The following is a 21,714-nucleotide window of genomic DNA, read 5'->3' on the forward strand; positions in this document are numbered from 1 at the left end:
ATGCCGAGACCAGGAAGGCGCCTTGTTCTCCATGTCATTTCAAACGTTCCATGTCCCTTCATGTGATAATATTCTCTGGGCACATCATACCCTTGATGACGGGTTGCATTCTTGGCCAGGCTTATCTTCAAATACTTCATTCTTTAAGTGGCCCCAAAGATAGCCATGGAAGGTTCCCTTGGATGCTATGAGTAATCTACAAAGTAGACTCCTATATTTATTACAACTCTATTTAATTCCAGTCAGTGTTTTAACTGATGCCATATTTATTTGTCAGACTGTAAGTTCTGTGTAGGCAGCAGGGACTGTGTCCCATGCTTCTTTTTTATCCCCCACGATCCTTGACACTGTGGAGCAGTAGATGAGCGCTCAGTAAATGCTTAATAAACTGGATATTTTGTCTGTCTTTGAATTGTTGAGGAGCAATGAGGGGAGCTGGGATATGAAGTTGAACTTCAGGGCATGGAAATCATATATTTTTTTAATGTTTCTTTATTTTTGAGAAAGAGAGACAGAGAGAGAGAGAGAGAGAGAGAGAGAGAGAGAGAGAGAGAGTGTGTGTGTGTGCGCGCGCACATAGGGAAGGAGAGGGGCAGAGAGGGAGACAGAGGATTCGCAGGGGCTCTGTGCTGATACAGCAGGGTTCAAGCACACAAACCTTGAGATCATGACCTGAGCTGAAACTGCAGATTTAACCGCTGAGCCACCCAGACACCCTGGAAATCATATTGTCATGAAATGTGCAGGAACACAGCACTGGAGAGTGGTGAGGAGCACCAGTCTGAAATGTCAACGATGAAAGATACAAGGCAGGCTAAGTGCCCCGCACAAAGTAGGCTCTCCCTAAACATTTCAGTTCTCCCAATTTCACCCCCACCCATCCCTTCTCTTTGGGGACCCTCCTTCCATATCCTACTCATTCTTATCCACCGCTTGAGAGGGTGCCATTATCAAGCTGACCTTGCTTAGATGCTGATGGCGTCATCACACCTGAATATACTGCCCAATCTTTGATGACACTCCCTGTTGATTAAAAAGCAGGGAACTCAATTCTAGCAGCCTCTTCTTTCTAACTGTGGGCAAGTGTCCAGTGAGGCTGTGTTATGCATCCAGGAAAGCTCTTCTTAATAGCAAGACTGTGTGTTCTCTAGCCTCAACCTCTAGCTGAACTTTGTAGTGGACTTTAATCCAAAGATACAATGTCTGCCTATGCCCTTGCCAGAAAAACTTAGGAGAAAGTATATATAGGAGGGGAGATATGTCTTCTTTCACGACATTAAGTGCTATTACACAGCGCCTGGCCCCTTAAGAATCCATTCTCCTGACCCACCTTGCTATAAGCTACCTGGCAAAGAAATGAGATGCGTTTCTGAAAGCAGAGAGATGTAATGGTTTGGGATGGCCAAACTAGCCCAGCACTAAAGAAAGTGCACAAATATCAGTGCTAGGCCATGGAAGAAAGATAAGGAGATGATGACACAAACTATCCTATTTTCAAAAGAGGAAAGACACTGATCAGGGTACTTATGGGCATCAAAGGAGGGAGACAGTAAAGAGGATAGATAGGTAGGTAGGTAGGTAGGTAGGTAGGTAGATGGATGGATGGATGGATGGGTGGGTGGATGGATGGATGGATGGATAGATGGATAGATAGATGGATGGTCACTAACACTAACAAGCATGGTTCTGAAAATTTATAACCCTTTATTGTCATCTCAAAATGAAATGTCCTTATCATAGGACTCAAGATGAATAGAAGCTCACTAGTAAGAGCCAGCCCTACGATCAGGGCAAAGATGTTGCCAGGGGCATTTCATACCAGGCCCCTTCCTAGCTCACAGGCCTGAGGCATGCCCTCATGAGGCGGTCTGGGGGCCTTTGGCTGGTATGAGGCCCAAGACTGAGAAAGTCGCCCGAAGCAACACTTATGTGTATCCTCCAGTCTGATGCCATGTGTCTGGAGCCAGGGCAGCAAAGACCCTGTGATCAAAGACACTCTGCAAATCCCATTGGCTTGGAAGGGAAGCAGGTAGCATGGGAACAAATACTCTGCCTGCCCAGAACCCACCTGAAAACCACAGAGGGCTGTAGAGGTGTGCAAGAAGAAACAGGAGGGGGTACAGAGCTATGTTCAGGAGAGACAGGAACAAGACGTAAGGTTAGTGTGGGAGGTAATAAGGGCTCCAAAAACAGAGGAGGTATTGGAAACCAGCAGATAGACAAGACTCATTGGCACCAAGGTCTGGGCCCAGGGGGACAGTGGGACAGGTGAGTCAGGCAGGGAATATTGACATAGTCATCTGAATCAGTGTCCTCTGCTTTGGCAACAGGCTTGTAGTAGAGGCTCACGTATTCACAGCTGGTCTTCAGAGATGGGGCATGGAGCCAGAGAGTTTCCATTACCTGGGAACAACCAAAGAAGCATCACTGAATCTGGGTAGGGTGATTTTGGTATCTCTCCAGACAGATTTCCACAGTGGGCAATGGGGGGGGGGGGGCGCGGAGTATGTACATGGTTGCTGATTTCTCAAAGACAAAGACACAGAAGTGGCTGAGCTTCGCCAAGTGGCTTAACCTTGGGGAGTTTCAGGGTGGCGTCTCACCTCAGGTAACTGGAAAACACTTAGCTCTGATATGGGCAAGAAATGCCTTAAATGGGGCTCAGGCTAAAATCACACGGTTAAGCCTGGGGCTGAAGGAGACTCAGCTGCCAGAGGAGTTTCCCTTCTAGGATTAGACGGTGTGACTTGTGGAATAAATATGCATCTTCTTAGGGAGTTATTCAAGAGTAGGGTGAGTCATCCCCTGCAGCTCCGTAAGGACTCGGAGGAGCCGTGATGTGGCCTAACAGTGCATTCCAGGAAAGGGCTGGGTACTGAAGAGGAAGAAGGAAGCGTGCCACCTGGGCACAGTGCTGCTCCTCTTCCCCGGACAGAAACTTCAGGATCCTCTGCCTTCAGGATGGGTCAGTTCTTGGGAGGACAGGGTTGTGCCATGACCCCGCACTGTGCCATTATTGTAGCATCCACCCATGAAGGCTTCAGTAGGGAGAGTCACCTATTGCAATACAAGTCCTAGAACCAGGAGTCCGGCCCCATGAACATAGGAGGCGCCCAGGAAGTTCTAATGGGAAGGAACTATAACTTTGCGTACTTTACCAGAGAGGGAATGAGCTGCAGTGTGCTTCAAAAATTTATCTCCTAAGGCGTGTTACAGTTCACCGTTCGAGATTAATTTATTCTGCTTGAATAATTAAGATACTCCTTCTGAAAGCTGAAATATTGAGCCATTAACCCTACACACCTCGTTGTGGACTTGTTTGGTCAAGATTTTGTCCCTAATAGTGGGACTGAGAGTCCCAAGCAGGGAGGAAGGATACGATTTGAGCAAAATACAGACCCAGGGAAGGGTGTGTGTGGCCACAGGGAAGTTCAAGGAAAAGGGCTAATGTAAGGGAAGATGGGTGCTGCTGGATCATACCTAAACTACTGTGAACCTTCTCTAGGAGTGGGTAAGGGCAAGGGCAAGGGCAAGGGCAAGAAGCTAGAGGTAACTGTGGCAGAGCAGTTGCTTGTTGCTGGGTATCACTGTCCCTTCTTAGCAAAGCACACAATTGCTCAATTAGGGACTCTATTTCTCGGTCTCCCTTGAAGACAGGTGTGGCTACATGACTAAGTTATGCCCAATGGGATATGACTGGAAGTGATGTGTGACACCTCAGGTCTTAGGGAAGCACCTTTCTCTTTCTGCCTCCTATGGGCTGGAATGGAGACATAATGCTGGTGGTCGAGCATTGACTACGGACCAGTCAAGACTCCAGAGGATGGCAGAGCAACAAGACAGAAGATGTTTGAGTCCCTGGATGACCCGGTGGCTCTGGCCACCTCTTCCTGGCCCCTGCCTTAACTTGGGAGGAAAATAGCCTTCCATCTCGTGAGCCCTGTGGGTTAGGGTCTGTCGCATTGGCTTAGTCTACACCCTAATTAAAACAGGAACATTTGCCACACTTATTTTTTTCCTGGTTCCTGAGGCAGTAGTATTTTTGACTACTACGGGCCACTCCAGAGAAGAAAATATTTTCTCTTCTTAATTTGGATAAACAAAGATGAATAGACAGTTTAAACACCTTTTACCCATCTGCCAATGGCCCATCAATAGAAAACAGTAGTTCCCTACGTCCCTCCCTAGATTTCCACAGCAATCCTCCTCACCCAAGGGTTGAACCCTATGTACGTCTTGACATCTGCCAAGTCATCCTCGAGGCCAGGCTTCCTGCCTCCAGTGATGGGCAAACTACCTCCTCTCATCCTAGAAAGTTTACTAGAAAGCCCTCCCTCATATTAAGGTAAAACTGGGTAGATTCCACTCCCTTAAGACCTCCTGGAAATCGGAGCTCTTCCACACCAAAGCCCTCCTCTGCAGGAGTTGCCATCTGTCGCCTCTACTAAGCATCCATTTATACCCCCACGGTCATGCTTAGCTAGATAAGCCAGGTAATGAAGTCCACGACCGTTGTTGGGCAGTCAGTCTACTCACACCACCAAAGGACGAAAGTCTTCCCAGACTGGGGGCCCAGGAGCTGCTGGGAAAGCCACGCCCTTCAGCTAACAGGCAGCTCGAGGAACCGCCCCCCTCCTCCTCCTCCCCGGGCCAGACCCGGGTCTGGGGCCGCCCTCAGGGCAGCGGCTACCAATCAGGGGTGGGGGGCGGAGCTTACCTGCGGCGCGGCCGGGGGTGCTGACGCTCCAGGGCCTGCCGGAGGAGCCTCCCGCTCACCTAAAGACCCGGGGAGACAGAGGTGAGGGCGTGGCCGCGGGTCCGGCCCGCCCCCGCCCCGCCCCGCCCCCAGGCCCGCCGGAAACCCCGGGCTTGGGGCGTTCCCGGAGGCGCGGCGCTCGGGGCGCAAACTCGGCATCTGGGCGGTTTCCGCCGCTGCACCGGGCCCGCGGGTCCCGCTCTGCCCGGCACCTGCCCCACCCGGCGGTCGCCCTCCCCAGCTCGCCCCGCCTCCGGCTCACCTGCAGCGTCCGCCGCCCGAGCACGCCGCGGGCAGGCGCTGTAGATGTTCTGGGAGCGTGGCGGCTGCGACGCGCGGCGCCGCTGCTGCGGGGGCCGCTGGGACGCCTCCAGGGCGCGCATCCTCACCGCCACTCGGCGGACCCGCCTGGAGAGGGCTGCCCGGCAGAGCCGCGGGGAAAGAGGAGAAAGGCGTCAGAGGCCCGTGGCCACCCCTCCCGGCCCTCGGGTCTCAGGAAACTAAAGGCGGTCTCTCTCCGCGGTGCTTGGCCGTGTCTGACGCGGAGATGCTCTGAGTGCTTGGGCACAGCCTTGTCCCCCACTGAAGACCAAAGGGCCCAGGCCACCCTCCTCGTTCTCATTTCCAGACATTGACCCCTCATCCCACATTCCTCACGCCCCTGGCTGCTCAACTAAAGCTCCTGCGTTTCCAGGCCGGGGGGCGGGGGGGGGGGGGTTCCAGCGGAATCTGAAGCTCAGGGCCCTTCGGGAAGCTCACCTCGCCCTAACCGAGCCCCGAGCCGCTCACCTTTCCTCCTTTGAATGGCCCTTTTCACCAACAGTCCAACAAGCGCCAGCAGGATGAGGCTCAGGGCGGTGGGCACCAGGATATGAAATCCTTGGTCTTCCATCCCAGACACCGGGCCTTGGTGGAAGGCTCTGAGGAAGGAAGGAGAGGGAGAGAGACAGTAGAGGTCTGGGAGTCTGGGAGGGAGAGAGGTTTAAGGCAGCACTCCTCAGTAGCCAACTTTTGGGGAGATGTCTCACAGATTTGTCCCTTTTTTTTAACACCCCCCCCCCCCCCCCGCCCCGCCATCTGCCCCAAAGAGTCTTGTCTATGGAGTCAAGAAATTTGGATTCAAATTCAGGTTCAGCTTTCCACTGGCTGTGTGATCTTGAACCAGTCTCCCAACCTCTCTGAGCCTCCCATTTCCTGGGAAATGGGTACAGTAAAGCCTATTTCACAGAAGTGTTTAAGGCTGAAACAAAATTGTAGATATAAAGAAGTTAGAACACCTGGTCTAAGCAGCAGTTAGTAAATGTCAGTTCCCTTCTAAGCTTTTGCACCTCTGTTTCCTCACAAGATTATTGCAAATACTAAACGAGTTAAATTTCTTGTAAGTGGAAGAGACACTGTTCTCATAATGCTCCCTCTTGCTTATAAGGTCTTTCCTCCGTTTCCTCTACAAATTGAAACCTTACTTTCCTTAAAGGGTCAGCACATAAGTTCTCTTTTCTTCTCCAGTCATGGCAAACTAGAGTCAACTTTTTCTGTCTGTCCTCAATTCTTGTGTTTATACTGGTTACAACCCTTTTCACAGTCAGACTTGTATTAGTTAGTAAGATAAGACCTGGATATTGCATGTTTTCATCTTTCTTACATTTTCAATGCCCAACACATGGTAGAAAGTAAGAGAATGTTGGTTGAATTGACTTGAATTCTCCACTGGTAGGCTGGTGTAGTTTACTGAGCCAGGAATCAGGAGTCCTGGTTCCATTTGAAACGACAACGTTCTCATGACTTCAGTTGCCTCATCTGTAAAGTCCAAATGATGCTCGAGGTCCCTTTTCTCACTAACATATTTGTCTTTGGTTAGGCAAAATAATTCCAATTATTATAGGTTTTCTTTGGCGTTCTGCTCTAATGCTGCCCCCTAGTGGTCCATTGTCGCACTTTCCTAGGTGCGCCCCAGGCTTTAGACCCGCGCTGTCCTATACAAATACAATGTGGTCACATATGTAATTTTAAATACTCTAGAAGCCACACTGAAAAAGTAAAACAGTGAAGCTAAATTTAGTAGCTAACAGTTTTATTGTTAATTTTATTCTTATTTAGTTCCCCATCAAAATAGATTTGAATGAACGCTGAATGACTAAAAGATTTGGGTCTCATTTCTACAGGGTGTCCTGCTGGGGCATTGACAAGTGGGTTCTTGTTATTGGACTAATAAGTTAATGCGCTACACTCATAGGTAGCCTAGACACAAGAAGGGTCTCTGTTGGTGGACACTGCAGGAAGATTTCAATGGATCTCCTAACTCTAGACTACTTTGCCTGACCTCTAGCCCATCCTGGATGGTGGAGACCTCTTACTTACCTCTGCCTGTGAAGCCTGCTGTGGTAGTTGTAGCTGGCCGTCTGGAGCCTACGAAGCACCCCCGGAGTTGAGGTCTTTGAGGTTGTGGTAGATGGCAGGAAGGTTGGGGGCTTGGTAACTGCTACTGAAGATGCTCTGGAAACTCGAAGGTGGTGAGAGATTTGGGTGGTGGGGGAGGGGTGGGTTGCTGGAGGAGCCTCAGTCCTTTGAGCTGGTGGGGTAGCTGCAGGAGATGGCGGGAAAGAGTGACCTTCCATATATACATTCTAGTCACCAGTAGGATGGGGTCACCCTCTCTCTCTTGAACACACTCTCCTTTCCCCTAGACTCCCTCTATTGCAGTCCTCATGGCCTGAAATGCCTTCTTAGCATGGCCTCTCCACCTAGTACCTTCTATGTATATTTGCTCCAAATGTCATTTCCTCCAAGAAGCCTTCCCTGACTTTCCAGGCAGAAGAGCTTGCTCTCCTCTGATCGTGGGAAAAGGCCTGTTTGCAGTTCCATCCCCACTCTGCTTTATGCTGTAGTTGTGTGCTTGCCTGGTCTCTTCCATCCCACAACCTTGGGTATAAGATATGCTCAGTTAAACGATCCCTCTTGGCACCCAGAAAAGTCCTGTAGTGTCACAATGTTCAATTGATGTATCTACCTCACAAGATAGATGTGAAGATATGATGTAGATAATTGCATGTTAAAGATGCATTTAAAACAAGAAAAAGGTATGGAAATGTAAAAGTACCATTAGTATAATCATCCGACTTTTTATTGCAAAAGAGAGTTGTTAAAATCACTGTATGCCAGAAAATGAAGACAGCCCTGTGGGGAACAGGAGGCATGACCATCTCTGGCTGGAAAAGATCTGCCCAGTCTTGGTTCCCCAAGTCATTCATAAAAGAGGTGGGTTTTGTGAATGGAGCATTACTTGTGGTGCCACCTGGTGGTGATGTGTAAGTTCTGCAATTCGTGCCAAGTGACCAGGCTTTGGGATGGGCTTGAAGGACATAGGACGCTAATCTCCGGGAAGTACCGTCTCCCAAGACAAGGAAATACACATCTGAGACTCAGCTGTGCTTTGCCAACCATTCCATGAACTGAACACATATTCCCCCCTCCACTGTCACAATGCCCCCACATCATCGCCCCCACCTCTCCTACCTCAGCTTTGGTGAACTGACCTTTAGGTATGAATTCAAGAGAATCGGCATGTACAGGCATCTGGAACCAAGGGGGCATCGGTCTATGTAAAAATTTATGAAACCATCTTGGAGGGTCAGGCATCAGCTCGTCTTCCCAGAATGGGTCATACTCTATCAAGGCAAAGGGAATAAATACACTGAGGGGGGGGGGCTCTCGGAAGAGACTGAGACCCCAGGAAGGGATGTTGGTATGAGTTGAAGCTGACTCAGCCAGGGTGGATGGCAGTAGGAGGACAAGGCCAGAGTCCACCAGGAAGAGCAGAAAAAGAATGGGCTGGAGACTTCCCTGAAAGAAATGCTCTTTCACCCTTGCTCAGTGGCCACTGGGATTTTAGAATGGCTGTTGAATTAGTGGTTGCATAGGAGTTAAGAAGTCAGTAGAGGAATGGAGAAAGGTGGGATTTGGGAGACATATGGAAAGGATCAGATCATAAAATACCAAGTTTGACCTACAAATGTGACTTGAAAAATGACTGTCTTTCTTTGATAGTTATCCCTGCTATGTCTCATGGGACAGCTATGTAAGGCAGTTATGTCCTTTTGCTTCCAATTTCCTCCCATCTCAGAGCCTCTCCTTTACCTTAAACCCTCATTCCCCTCAGACCTTGGGGAGTGCGGATAGAATACAACGCAAGGAGAGCGTTAATTTGTTCCTTTCAAATGGTTTGGGTCGGAAATTTGGGGGACTGTGAAGTTAATTCACTGTATGAGGTTTCAACTATGCAAATCCCAATTATCTTTGGACTGGCTAGCATGGTAATAGCATGACAGTCTGTAGGACTTCTGTAGTTCAGTGGTTCTCCCAGCCTTCCCGGGTGGTGACATTTGCTAGGTGCACTGAGCCTCCATGGGGGGGCACCTACCACTGTGGACACTCAGGGTGACCTGCTGGGTCTTGCCCCGGTCTGTGTTCATGCCTGTCCCACAGGCATAGACTCCGCTGTCACTCTTGGTCAGCTCTGTCACCTCCACTAGGAACACATTCAGATCTGGATATGGCTTCAGGGTGACTCGGTGCTTGTATTCTTCCTTGACGAAATTCTTGCTGGACACGACGGTGGAACATACTCCAGATTCAGCCACTTCCCGGCACAGATACAACCTCACATGCTTTTGAGGAAGCGGGCACTCAATGGTAATGGAGCTACCCAGAATTCCCTCCAGCTTTACTTCTGGGAGGTTCCTCAGAGCCCCAGCCACTGCAGGGAGAGGGAGTTAATGTACAGGAAGCCCCATGTCCAGCCACATCCCCAACTCCAGCCCTATTTCCAACCCAGGCCCCGGCCCAGTCTCACACTCATCTCTCTAGCTTCAGCCTTATCCCCGTCATCAGCCCAAGCCTCAGATCACCTTAGCCTCGACCTTCTCCTGATCTCTAGCCCTAGCCTCATCCTCAACCTCCTCCTATCCCTAACCCTATGTACCTCCTCAGTCTGGCTCCATGTTCTTCCCTAGCCCTTTGCCCAAGCCTGACTCCGAGCTGGACCTCTCTCAGCCCAAACCTTAACATAACCCTCACCCTCATTCGAACCCAAACCCCTAAGATCTCAGTTACCAAACTTCTAAGAAGTCAAAACTACTCAAAACTTCTGTCCCACGCCGAGGAGAGATGATATGCCATAGCAACCCCAATCAGCACATAGCACCCAACTGATTTCAGGGCGGTGTTGGGAGGCACAGTGCGATTTTGCTGCAACAGCTTTCCTGTCTAGTTTTGTTTTGCTCAGATCCATTCAGCCAAAACGACTGCTCACCCTCGGTTTTGTTTGTTAAATCATTTTTTTTTAAAGCATTTGTTGAATGCTTTTTATGTGGCAGGAAGATGGCTGGCATCCCTCCCTGCACAGAATGAATCATTTAGTGGGCGGTACAAATGGACACTCACTACAGAGTCATGCGATACACCCCACAACCGAGATATACAGGGAGGCTTGGAAGCAGTGAGCAGAGAAACTGGATCCAGGCTGCTGCCAAGGGATGGTGTAGTTTGAGGAAGGGTTTCTGGAAGAAGTGATGTCTAAGTTGTGACCTGAAAGACTGAGTGTGGAGGGCAACTGAGAGAATGATGGTCTTCACTGAATGAGGGAACGCAGATGGAATGCAAGAGTGTGTGTGTGTGTGTGTTTGTGTGTGTGTGCACGTGTGCACAGGTGTATACACATTGTATGTGTGTTGGGGAGGGTGGGAGCAGGGAGGAATAGAATAGAACAGAATACAATACAATACAATACAATACAATACAATACAATACAAGTTTATGCTTTGGCTGAGAGAAGGCAGATCTAACACAGTTGAGTCGGATGGAAAAAGACGGTAAGTCCAAATATGATTAATTATCAACTAAATGGGTCCCAATAAGTGTCTGCATATTTCTCGAAGGAGGGGCAGAGGGTGAAGTATGTGTGTGGGAGTGGGGCCAGGGAACTTGGGTAGAGGAAGAAAAGACTCTTCCAGGCAATAAGCACAGCGCTCAAAGAGGCTGGGATATGAGAGAGAACATGGCATGGTCATGGAGAGAAGTTGACAGACTTCTTGAAATTCATCCCCTGACCACACATTAAGAATAGCTCCAAGGAGTTTAGTAAGATAAGGAAAGTCAAAGAAAGAAGCAGGGCTTGAGGTTTCTGGACAAGCAGAGAGAGCTGAAGAGGACATTCTGGGGGGAGCAGAGAGTGCGGACACCAGTGAAGAGGTAGAAACAACCATGGGAGTATGAGAATGGGGGATAGGGGCTGGAAGGGGGAACGTTTACAGGAGTGTGTTCAAGTCTAAGAGTGTAACTGGTGTTAACTTGGTAGGGATAAGAGGAGGGTCCAGCCAGAACATGTAACATCTAACATGGAAACTTTCACACAAATAATCCAATGCTGTTTCAAATCTGCTGGAAACCTAGGTGTGTGAGGCAGCCTCATGACTGGAACGTGGCAATGGAAGAGTGACCCATTCAAAAGACAAAGACCCAATCAAGGGGGTGGGGGAATTACCCTGTGTGTCCAGACAGCCCACACCTGTGTGTAAAGCCCAGCATCTGAGAGTGAGCATGTATTTTTGGACCAACCCAGCCAGAAAGGGGCATGAATGCTGCTTTCCCAAGAGCAAGATGCTACAATATGGGCAGGAGCAAGATAGGGCAAAGAGAGGTCATCACCTATGCAGACACCTCAAGTGACCTCACTCTGCTCAGGAATGAGCTTCTGGTAAACCCTTGGCTTACCCAGATCCCCTGCAGTGGGCTGCATGTTTGTGTTCCCCTAGTATTCGCGTGTTGAAGCCCTAACCTTCAATGTGATGGTAGTAGGAGATGAGTCCTTTGGGAAGTAATTAGGGTTAGGTGAGGTTAGTAGAGCCCTCATAATGGGATTAGTGTCCCTCTTCTCTCCATGTACACAAGAAGAAGCCATGTAAGGACCCAGGGAGATGGTGGCTGTCTGTAAGCCAGGAAGAGGACCCTTACCAAGGATAGTATTTGTCGGCACCTTGATCTTGGGCTTCTAGTTTCCAGAACTGTGAGAAATGAACTCTATTGTTTAAGCCACACTATGATGTTTTATTAAAGCAGCCAGAAGAGACAAAGCAAGGCATCCTTATTGTGTAAACCCTGGACAGATGAAGCACAAGAGAAGCTGCTGGGTACACTGAGCTCTGGTCCCAAGGAAGCACTAGTTGGTGAGATGAAAGGACAAGACCCCAGCTCTCCTTGGAGTTCACAGTAGCTTCTACCCGCAACCAGGGTTTAGAAAAACAGATTTCCCAAAGAGAGAAAAGATAGATGTAATTTCCTGGTTTCGAATTTATGCCCAGTGTGCATATGAGGCATGTTGGAGGAATTTAGTAGGATGCTGGTGACCTGATCTTACCCTTTGGCATGGTGATTACATCTGTCTAGGGTGGGGCCTATGAATTTGCATTTTAAAATAAGCTTCCCAGGTGTCCTTGAATTTTTGCAATTCTGAACTACATAACTATATTTCCATATGATTCTGGGGAATAAAAGGAGGGGTGGAAGTAGGTGTCTAAGGGACCCAACCCCTTTAATATTGGTGTTTTAAAGAGGCTACTTAGTAAGTGACATTAATCTCTAACTTGGTGACTTGATTTTCAGTGGCGATGGTAGAGGACAGGGGTATAGGTGATTTAAAAGGTCACTCTCGATATATAGTTAGATATAAATGCATATGTTTAGAACATGGGAGAAAAACACATCATTTCCATGATGGAAATTATGGTAAATGCTCCAAAGGCCTTGGCTGGGGTGGTGCCTTGAAGATGGACTTCGGATTCTGTTGAGCAGTGGTTTTCCGGCTGATGAGAACCCTCGCAACTCAAGTCACAGCAGAATTCTTTCTGGAAGAAGGAAGCTGGCCTGCAACTTTTTTTTAGTGTTTATTTATTTTTGAGGGAGAGAGCATGAGGGAGGGGCAGAGAGAGAATCCCAAGCAGGATCCACACTGTCAGCACAGAGGCCAATGCGGGGCTCGAACTCGTGAACCGTGAGATCATGACCTGAGCCCAAACCAAGGGACAGACGTTTAACTGACTGAGCCATCCAGGCGCTCCTGAGACTTTTATGTTTACCAGATGGAGTGTGAACTTTTTTAAAAGATGAGAAACATTCTACTCAACTTCCTACTCCCACATACACCAACATGTGTGTCCAGGCAGACTGTCTGCTTTTTGTCCTGTCGCAATGAATAGAGTGTCTCCCCTCCTCCCCAAAGCCAGTTCTTCTTCCTGTGTCCTGAGTCCAACCTGCTCACCTTCTTTAGAACTTCTCTTCCACACCGATCCCTCTCTCCTCGCCGTGTCGTTTGGTTTCTTCTCTGCTATCATTGCCATGGCTTACACACTTGCTCTGATATTGGCCATATTGAAAACCTCCTCCATCTACCTTTTGCCTCCCCTTCAGATGCCACCCCTCTTCTGTTCTCTTTCTCAAATGAGTCATCAAGGTCACAGAATCCACTTTCATACCTCCCACTCTTTCTTCCACCTATGCCTGTCAGAATTGTGTCTCCAACATTCCACTAGAACTGCTAGTCAAGGTCAGCAAAAATTTCCTAGCTTCCACATTTGATGTCTTTGTCTTCATTTACTTGCCCTCTTGGCAGCATGTAAGGGAATTGAGCCCTCCCACCTTGAAATGCTTACTTTTCATGGCTTCCCTAACACCACACTCACAATGACTGCTCCTTTTCAATCTCCTTACTTTCCTCTCCTTCTCTATCCATCTCTCAGTATTGGGTTGCCCTAAGGCCTGGTACTTATGCCTGGTCTCTTCTCAGTCTTCCCTTCCTCTCCCCACATTAGTTCATTTACTCCCATGGCTTGTAATGCCAACTGTATGTAGTTTTTTCCAGAACATTTATCTCTAGTCTTGTCTTTTTTACCTCTAAACTCTAGAATCACCTTTCTGATATCGCCACTTGGACTCTACTTGAATATCTAAGATGTATTTCAAACTTACCATGGCAAAACAAATAGACGAACAAAAAAAGAATTCTTGATTTCTCTTCCAAAACCTGTTCTGTCTAAGCTCTTCCTGTTTCAGAAGAGAGTACCGGCATCCACCCAACTGCTGAAACCCAAAACTCATTCCCATATTATATTAAATAATCAAGAATAAATTTTAGGGGTGTGTGTGTGTGTGTGTGTGTGTGTGTGTGTGTACTGGGTCACAACATCACGTATATGAATTATTACTTTTATGGGTCAAGGTGAAAAAGCCTACATCATGTAATACTTTTTTGCTTTATTGTGGAACTTCCCCTAAGGCCATGTGGTCTATGGTTTGTGCCCCATGCACTGGGCTCTTGGAACAAGGACTGTTCCAATATTTGTACAACCTGGGGAAGAAATACAAATAAAGACCCCAATATCATATGTCTAAATATTTTAAAATCATAAATCAAGATAATAAACCGATGAGTAAAGTATGTCCTATGACCCATCTTGACAAATTCACACACCTTAGATGTCCACTCAGAAATATTTCTGTGTTGGGGGCACCTGGGTGGCTTAGTAGGTTAAGCGTCCGACTTTAGCCCAGGTCATGATCTCATGGTTCATAAGTTTCATCCCGGTTTCAGGCTCTCTGCTGACAGCTCAGAACCTGGAGCCTGCTTTGGATTCTGTGTCTTCCTCTCTTTCTGCCCGGCTCCCCCTCATGCTCTGTCTTTCTGTCTCTCAAAAATAAATAAACATTAAAAATTTTTAATAAAAATAAAAATAAATAAAACATTTCTATGTGGGAAGAATGTCTCCAAGTTTCCTACTCCTAGCATCTGTCCTATCTCCCCTTCTTTTCTCATCCCAACTCCTGCCAACACCACAAGGGTCCTAGTATATGTATAGCAGATAATCCAGGTTTCATGTATTAGCTCCACCCATCTCATTCCAAACAGCCTTTTATAGAATAAGATAGAATTCTAGGATAGAAGACCCAGTATGGAGGCTTATATGATCATTGAAAGTGGGCCCAGAGTCATCTGGACAAGGAGCTCAAGGTCTAGAAGAGGGGATATGAGTGTAGGCTTGAGGAGGACAATCCCCTTGGGCCTGTGAACTCCTCACTCTCTGAGGATGGGCACAAAGGGAGATGGACTGGATCCAGAGCAGGGACCCCTCTGGCCCAGCTAGAATGGTGGTATTGCTCCGGACAGACTACAGTGCTGCAGTTCAAGTACCCTTAACTCTTAGAGATCTTCTACCCCCACTGAACCACTCTTTCTTCTCAAGCTTAAGTTTAGTTAACCATCCACTGTGTTGACATAAGTCCTCTCACAGAGTCTGACATTTCATTAAAACTGCATTTCCTTGGACTTTTAGGGTGTTTCAAACTTTGACTCAACAAATATTTGACTTTCTTCCATATTCAAGCCATTAGAAATAAAGCAAATATGAATAAAAAATCATTTGACCTTCAAGGAGCTCACCAATTAATCAACAAAATAAAGTGAATACATGCCAAGTCACAATATAAGGCAGAATGAAGTCAGCTCTTGGGATTCAGAACACAGGGCTCTGGAAAGCGTACAAGGAGGTGGAGGTTGAAGTGAATTCTGAAGGGCTCATAAAAGGTGGAGAGGAGAGGAAGGATGTTATCAGCAGAAGGAATGGCATGAGTAAGAACATGGTGACAGGAATGTCCAGCACATGTTTAAGGAGGAGTCCTCTTTGGCTGGAGGTTAGGGAAGCACAGGGGAGTGTGGTAAGCTCAGAGGGTAAAAGGGGAGCACAAGGTAGGAGTTTGTAGGCAGTGGGAGCCATTGAAGGTTTCTAGGAAGGGCGATCCTATGATTAGAGTCAAGCATTAGAGAGAGTAATCTGGATTCACCAGTGGGTCAGTTTGGAGGAAGTGGGATAGTTATGAGATGACTTTGAGTTCTGTTCCTTTCCATTCCCTCTGTTACCTCTCTAGTAGAGGCTGCTTATCCCGGTCATGCAAATCCAGAAATTACATGAACTGGCCATTAATTGGGTCAAAGTCAGGGTGGGAATAAGTGGTAAGAGGTGGTAAAAAAAAAAAAATCATTCTGGCATTTGCACCTGATATCAGAGATAGTTAAGATGGATAGAATAGCTTGTTTGGATGGGGGCCAAAAAGGAACTTGAATTATGGTGCTAGGTATGTTGCATTTCAGCTCTTGGTGGGAGACTAAAGTGGGGGTTCCCAGAAGGCAGCTATTGGGATTCAGAAGACAGGGCTGAAGATATTAAACTTGAGGAATGGATTAGGGTTACTGAACTGATGAAGGAGTCCTCGTTTAAAGCTGAAAGTTGAAAATCAGCAGTGAAAGAGATTCAAAGAAAGAGAATGTGGAGGTAAGAAGAAAGAAATTTGGAGGCACTTGCTTTATGATCCCATATTATCAAACTAATATGCCTAGGAGAGGTAATGCCTTCAACACTAGTGGGTCAACACCTGAGCCTCACAGGAGATGTGTCTGGAGTGGAGAGCGGGGCACTCACAGAGAGTGGGGAGGACGTCCAGAACTTCACATGGTCTCTATCCTTATCCTGCCCTGAGTACTTATCTGCAAATAAATCCATCCAGGAACATCAGGGCTAGAGATGGCCAGCAACTCCCCTACCTGTGGACAATTCAACCTCATAAAACGTCCAAGGTGTTTTCCCAGGGCACTTACCTGGCAGGAAGCAAAGTGACCAAAGCCAGAGGTCCATGGCTCCTTCCAGAGCAACGTCCCATCCAAAAGCCCCTGGAGATGGGGACAGGGACCCACTGCTCACCCAGGAACCCTTTACAATCTGGAGCTTGAAAGAGATTTCTGGCCCCCACGAGGAGCAAGACTTGAAAATGAGGAAATGACAACTTGTTTTGTTTGCTAACTAGTTTTAGACTAAAAAAGAAAATACCAGCAAACCACAGCGGAAGTTAGGAATTGAGAAAATATGTTATGTTGAGCACGAATGGGTCACCAGGGTTCAAAGGGCCTCTAGGTAGGTAGCTCCAAAAAGCTATTAGAAGCTCTCAGGCATGATATTTCTTAGCCTTGGGCATGTTTTCTTGGAAGGGCCTCCCATGCATTATGAATATTCATTGACTTCTGAGACAGAGTCACTTGCCTTATCCCTGTTTTCAGGATAAAAGAGACTTGTCACCAATTTTCTCCATCTGAGGAGGACTGTATGGGTAGAAACTTAGTCCTGAAGTCAGAAGATACTGGTTGTAGCCCTTGAATTTACTTGGCAAATAATTTTGTGCACCTACCATGTGGGAATACTAACCATTGGTTTTGAGGAATTCACTCCCTTTCTCTGAGCCTAGATCTCCTTATCTAGAAAAGGAAGGTGGGACTCAATGAGCCTGGCATTCCCTCCTGTAGGTTACTGTTCCTGGAGTCTTAATTAACCACAGTTTGCCCAGAACCTCAGATCAACCACCCTTCATCTCTCCCAGTTCTGCCCCTGAAGGTGCTGCCCTCTGGCAGAGTCCCAGGCAACCTCCCAGTGGCCACAGAGGCATGCCAGACGATCACGTGACAGTGTCTGAAGTCACAGCAACCTGGCAGAGCTAGTCTCCAAGCCCCCCAAGGGTCTATGGGAAAGGGCCAGTGACTGATGGAGACGGGAGATATGCTGAGGCCATCAGTCACAAGGTATCACAGAAAGAGCTCTGGGTTCCCGTCCAAAGACATGGCTTCTGGTCCTGGTTTGGTGCTTCCTAGCTTCGGGCCTCAGTTTCCTCATTAATAAATAGGGGTGGTCCCTGCCCTGCCTACATCACAGGGCTTTCATGAGGCCCAGCAGAAACCATGGCCATGGAAGGGCTTGAAGGGCTTTTAAATGTGGAGGTGCAGCATGGAGCGGTTACTTAATCAGAGGATCCCTAGGGCTTCATTCCCTATGGTTATATTGTAGGCACCTGGCCAGCATCCTCATTTCCAGGGCTGCAGCCTCTCAGGGGCACTGAGGACTGAGGCCATTTCCACCCCCTTTCTTACCAGACTGGTCACATGCTCTCCAAAACACAAAACGACAACATCCGCAGTAGAAGTCAAACGCGAGGCTCAGGGCAGGTGCAGAGGAAGTGGGGGGGGGGAGGGCGGGCAGCCTGTCCTGCCCACCCCTATCTGGGTTTCCATCAGCGCAGGGCCGCTGCACTTCTGATTTCCTCCAGCCACCAACTGGGCCAAGGTGTCCGGGGGCAGCCTCAGGCCTCTGGTTAGAGTGAGTGACTGCCAGAGGCCTCGGTTCTGGTCAGCCTCCACCCTTCCTACTTGGAGGGCTCGTCCCAATTCCTCACAGCTGTCCCCCAGCTGGGCTCTGCCATCTGCTGGGCTCAAGACCTGGGACTGCCTTGGCGAGAGAGGGAATAAATGACTGTGGTGGGTGGGTGTGTGACTGTGGGTGTAAGAATGTGGGAGTAAGATGGGTAGGTGTGTGTGTGTGTGGCTTGTGAGTGTGAACATGCTGTGTGCGTGCACACGTGCATCTATGGAGACGTGGGCTGGATGTGCTGTGGCTGCAGTGCTGGGAATGTGTGGAATGAGATATTTTCACATCGCGGGTGGCCCAGATGAAACCCTTAGTAACATCACACTGGGGTTGTTACGAGCGGGAATTGGGGGGTCTCAGAACTCCTGGGTAGGAAGTGAACGCTTGAAATCTGAGGAATCAAAACTCCCAGACCTAGGCGATCCAGTCTCTACCTCCAGTCTCTACCCCAAGGTCTCAGGGTAGGCTGGGTCCCCAAGGGAAGGCTGAACCCTGGCTAAGTGGAGGAGTTTACTGTCTTCATTCTCTTCTCCCTCTTTTTTCACCAACCAAATTTTATTTCTCTTTTCTGACTCACAGGGCGGCGGTGTTGCCCTGGTGTTCCCACGTGGGAAAAGATACGGAAAGCTGAAGCCCACTGACAGGCAGGGGACTCAGTGGCCTAACATCCTCTGGGGCCAACGCTTGACCAGAAGGGAAGAATGCAATGGGAAAAAATTCAGAGTCTGATGACAGGGAAGTGGATATAATAAATAATGCCAGATACACTGGGAACTGTCCTAAGTCCTTCAGGTGAATTCATTTAGTCCCCATAATGACTTGGGTTTTTATTATCCTCCCTATGTTACAGATGGGATAAGAAAAATATTTCTCATAAGGTTGTCGTGAAGATTGCCTGAGGTAAGCATCACAAAGGGCTTGATACGATGCCTGGAATATAGTGTGAGTTCAGTGGAGATTAGCTGTCTCCGTTAAGGTGAAAGTTGTCATTATGGATTGTGCTTGTTTGTAACATCACCCTCCTTTGACCTCCTGGAGGCTGTTTGACCTCCGAAACAGCAATCTCCTGGGCCTTTCCAGACTGAGGGTTGAGATCCTAAGTGGCCCTCCCCGGGACCCAACACTACTCTCCCCAAAGACAGATCATGAGCATCCCCTCACCTGCTAGATTCACCAAGGAGCCCACTCAGGTAGAGGTACCCGGCTCAGGCACCCCGTGGTTCCCATTTTCCGAGAACTTGGACGAGAGGCTTGCCTGACCCAGACTGAGCCACTCCACAGGAACAAGGCTTTGGGAAGGTTAACCTTTACTGTGAGCCTACTCATGGCCTTCTGCTATAAGAAATGGTAAGACTTCTTACCTAAATATGGCCACACTTCTATTGATATTCTAAGGGTAGAACCCAAATATGTAGAATTTTGGATGAATTTTAATGCGATTTACCAGCAAAAATCTGGAGTTTAGAATATTCACCTCCACACATTTAATCAAAGACTTCTGACTCTAGTGAGGGTGGGTCAGCTGCCCATTTTTTTATCAGCCTTAGGAGAGGCTTACCAAGCCCTCAGAACTCCTGGAATCTAAGAGCCTGACCATCTTTTTTCCCTTCCTATTTCAGCACCCTAGCTAGCTAGGAGCCATTTGTCTGTTTTATATCTTTCCTTTTGGTGGCCCCTTAGATATGTGGTCTTTCTAAGATGATCTCTTATTATGTTTCTTATATAGACTCCCTAGTAGAGTTCATTATTTCAGAGAAGCTTGTGGGGTCGGTGAGGAGGGGAGTGTACTTGTTTCTCTGCTTTGGGGACCAGATTCATTTACTGCTCTTAGGACAAATGTTCTGTCCTGACTCTTGGGAAAGTCTTAGACAAACGATATGTATGTATTTGTATATGTATATGTATGTGTATATGTATGTATATATATGTATGTGTATATGTGCGTGTATGTGTATGTATATATGTATATATATAGCTTTACAAACCAAAATCAACTACTGTAAGCAGATTCTCGGCCACTATTGGGCCTTAGTAATGTGTAATCATTATTACCTAATGGATTTTTTAAAGGAAAAAAATCAAAATAATTCAAGAACTTGAGGAAGATTTTTTTTTTTTTTTTTTAATCATCAGAAAGAGTTAAGTAGTCCTCTGAGTCATTGCTCGGCACTGATCATTGCTAGTTGGTTTATCATTAACCCCACAGTCGATTGTTACTCCCAAGGCCTGGGCTGAATAGTGTCCCTCTGAAATTTATCGTCATAAATTTCAGAAATTCATATTAAAATATGAATATTAATATGAATAAAATATTCATATTAAAATATGACGTCATTTAGAAATGGGAACTCTGTGGGTGTAATTCATTAAGATGAGGCCAAACAGGATGGGGGGGAGCTAAATCCAATGGCAGGTGTCCTTGTACAAAGGCCATGTGAAGACCCAGACAGACACATCAAGAAAAGGCCACGTGAGGATGGGGCAGAGATGGGAGTGATGCAGCTGTGAGCCAGGGAACACCCAGGATTGCGGGCGGCTGCCAGACGTGAGGAGAGAGGCCCGAACAGCTTCCCCCTCTCAGCCTCCTGAACAAACCAACCCTGCGGACATCTTGGTTTCAGACTTCAAACCTCCAGAAAGGTGAAAGACTAAGTTATTGTTATTTTAAGTCACCCAGTTTATGCTGTTTGTTATAGCAGGCTAGGAAACTAAAACCCTCCCCCAAATTGTTGACCTTTTAAGTTATTAGATATCCCATTTCAGCCACAGACCAGCTTCCTTATTCATGGAAGGATTTCAGGTGGGCTTTGGGCAGTACATTATTATACTTGACCACCAGTTTATAACATCAGTTAAGAATAATACAGGATCGTCTACGACTTTACTGGCATTTCTTGGTCTTTGATTCTAGGGGATGGGATACGCTGCCTGAGCTCCGGATTGGCTTGCAGGTTATTGGCATTAATATAGAAGCTGCATCTAAATCTTACTGCCCCAGGAAAGATACTTTGGTCGGAGAGTAGCTTCCAGGGGGAAAACATAGGTTCTGATGCACCTTGTAGTTTTGGTTCTCCTGGAATGATTTGCTGTCATTCCAGAAGAAGCTAAATATGCATCCCCATTACAGAGAACAGAGAGAAATAAATATTCCTGATGACCGTCTCTCTGGGCCAGAGTGCAGCCCAAGACTCTGATCCAGGTCAGGGTCCAGGAATCAGGCCTGGACATGTAGAGCAGGAGGGGAGACTAAGGAGGACTGAAATCTGAGTCTGGTCAAGGGCAGGCTTGGAAGCACAAAGCATCAGAAGCAGTATGATCAAGGCCCAGGTGGAAGCAAATTCTCTTCCCCACATCAGGCAGGATAGAAGCCTGGGAAGAACTTTCTCCCAGAGAGAACTCTGATACACAGAGGCCCTGAGGAAGAGTCTGGTGTGGTGTGAGGGGTTGATACGATATGATTAGGTTTAGTGCCAGAACCTAGGAATGGCCTTGGCAGACAAGGGGGTCCTTTATCTAATCACTGCCCCCCAAGAGACTTTGCGTCGATTATTCTAAAAGCTAAGTTATCATTTAACTAGCTTCTAGCTGAAATTTCTGTGGAAGGAGTTTACTCATTTGGTTACTTGAGTTTTGATTAATAGCCTCTCTATCTGGAAGGATACCCCAGGA

The 21,714-nt window shown here is 47.5% G+C and overlaps 1 protein-coding gene across 2 annotated transcripts; it reads right to left on the bottom strand.

The window, feature by feature from the left end:
* Positions 1-1,684: 1,684 nt before the first annotated feature.
* Positions 1,685-16,620, bottom strand: FCMR (Fc mu receptor). 2 transcript variants are annotated; one of them, XM_045456691.1, is made up of 8 exons: positions 16,455-16,620; positions 9,174-9,509; positions 8,290-8,421; positions 7,115-7,337; positions 5,546-5,676; positions 5,008-5,174; positions 4,718-4,765; positions 1,685-2,403 (listed from the first exon to the last, which is right to left on the bottom strand). In XM_045456691.1, the coding sequence occupies exons 1-8, from the start codon at positions 16,489-16,491 to the stop codon at positions 2,227-2,229; spliced, it is 1,251 nt and encodes a 416-aa protein (XP_045312647.1). In that variant the 5' UTR covers positions 16,492-16,620; the 3' UTR covers positions 1,685-2,226. The 2 variants fall into 2 exon arrangements, with proteins under 2 accessions (XP_045312647.1, XP_045312648.1); XM_045456692.1 differs by lacking the exon at positions 9,174-9,509.
* Between the last annotated feature and the right edge of the window lie 5,094 nt (positions 16,621-21,714).

The sequence above is a fragment of the Leopardus geoffroyi genome, chromosome C3 (genome assembly GCF_018350155.1).
Source record: "Leopardus geoffroyi isolate Oge1 chromosome C3, O.geoffroyi_Oge1_pat1.0, whole genome shotgun sequence".
In the NCBI taxonomy this organism is placed as follows: domain Eukaryota; kingdom Metazoa; phylum Chordata; class Mammalia; order Carnivora; family Felidae; genus Leopardus; species Leopardus geoffroyi.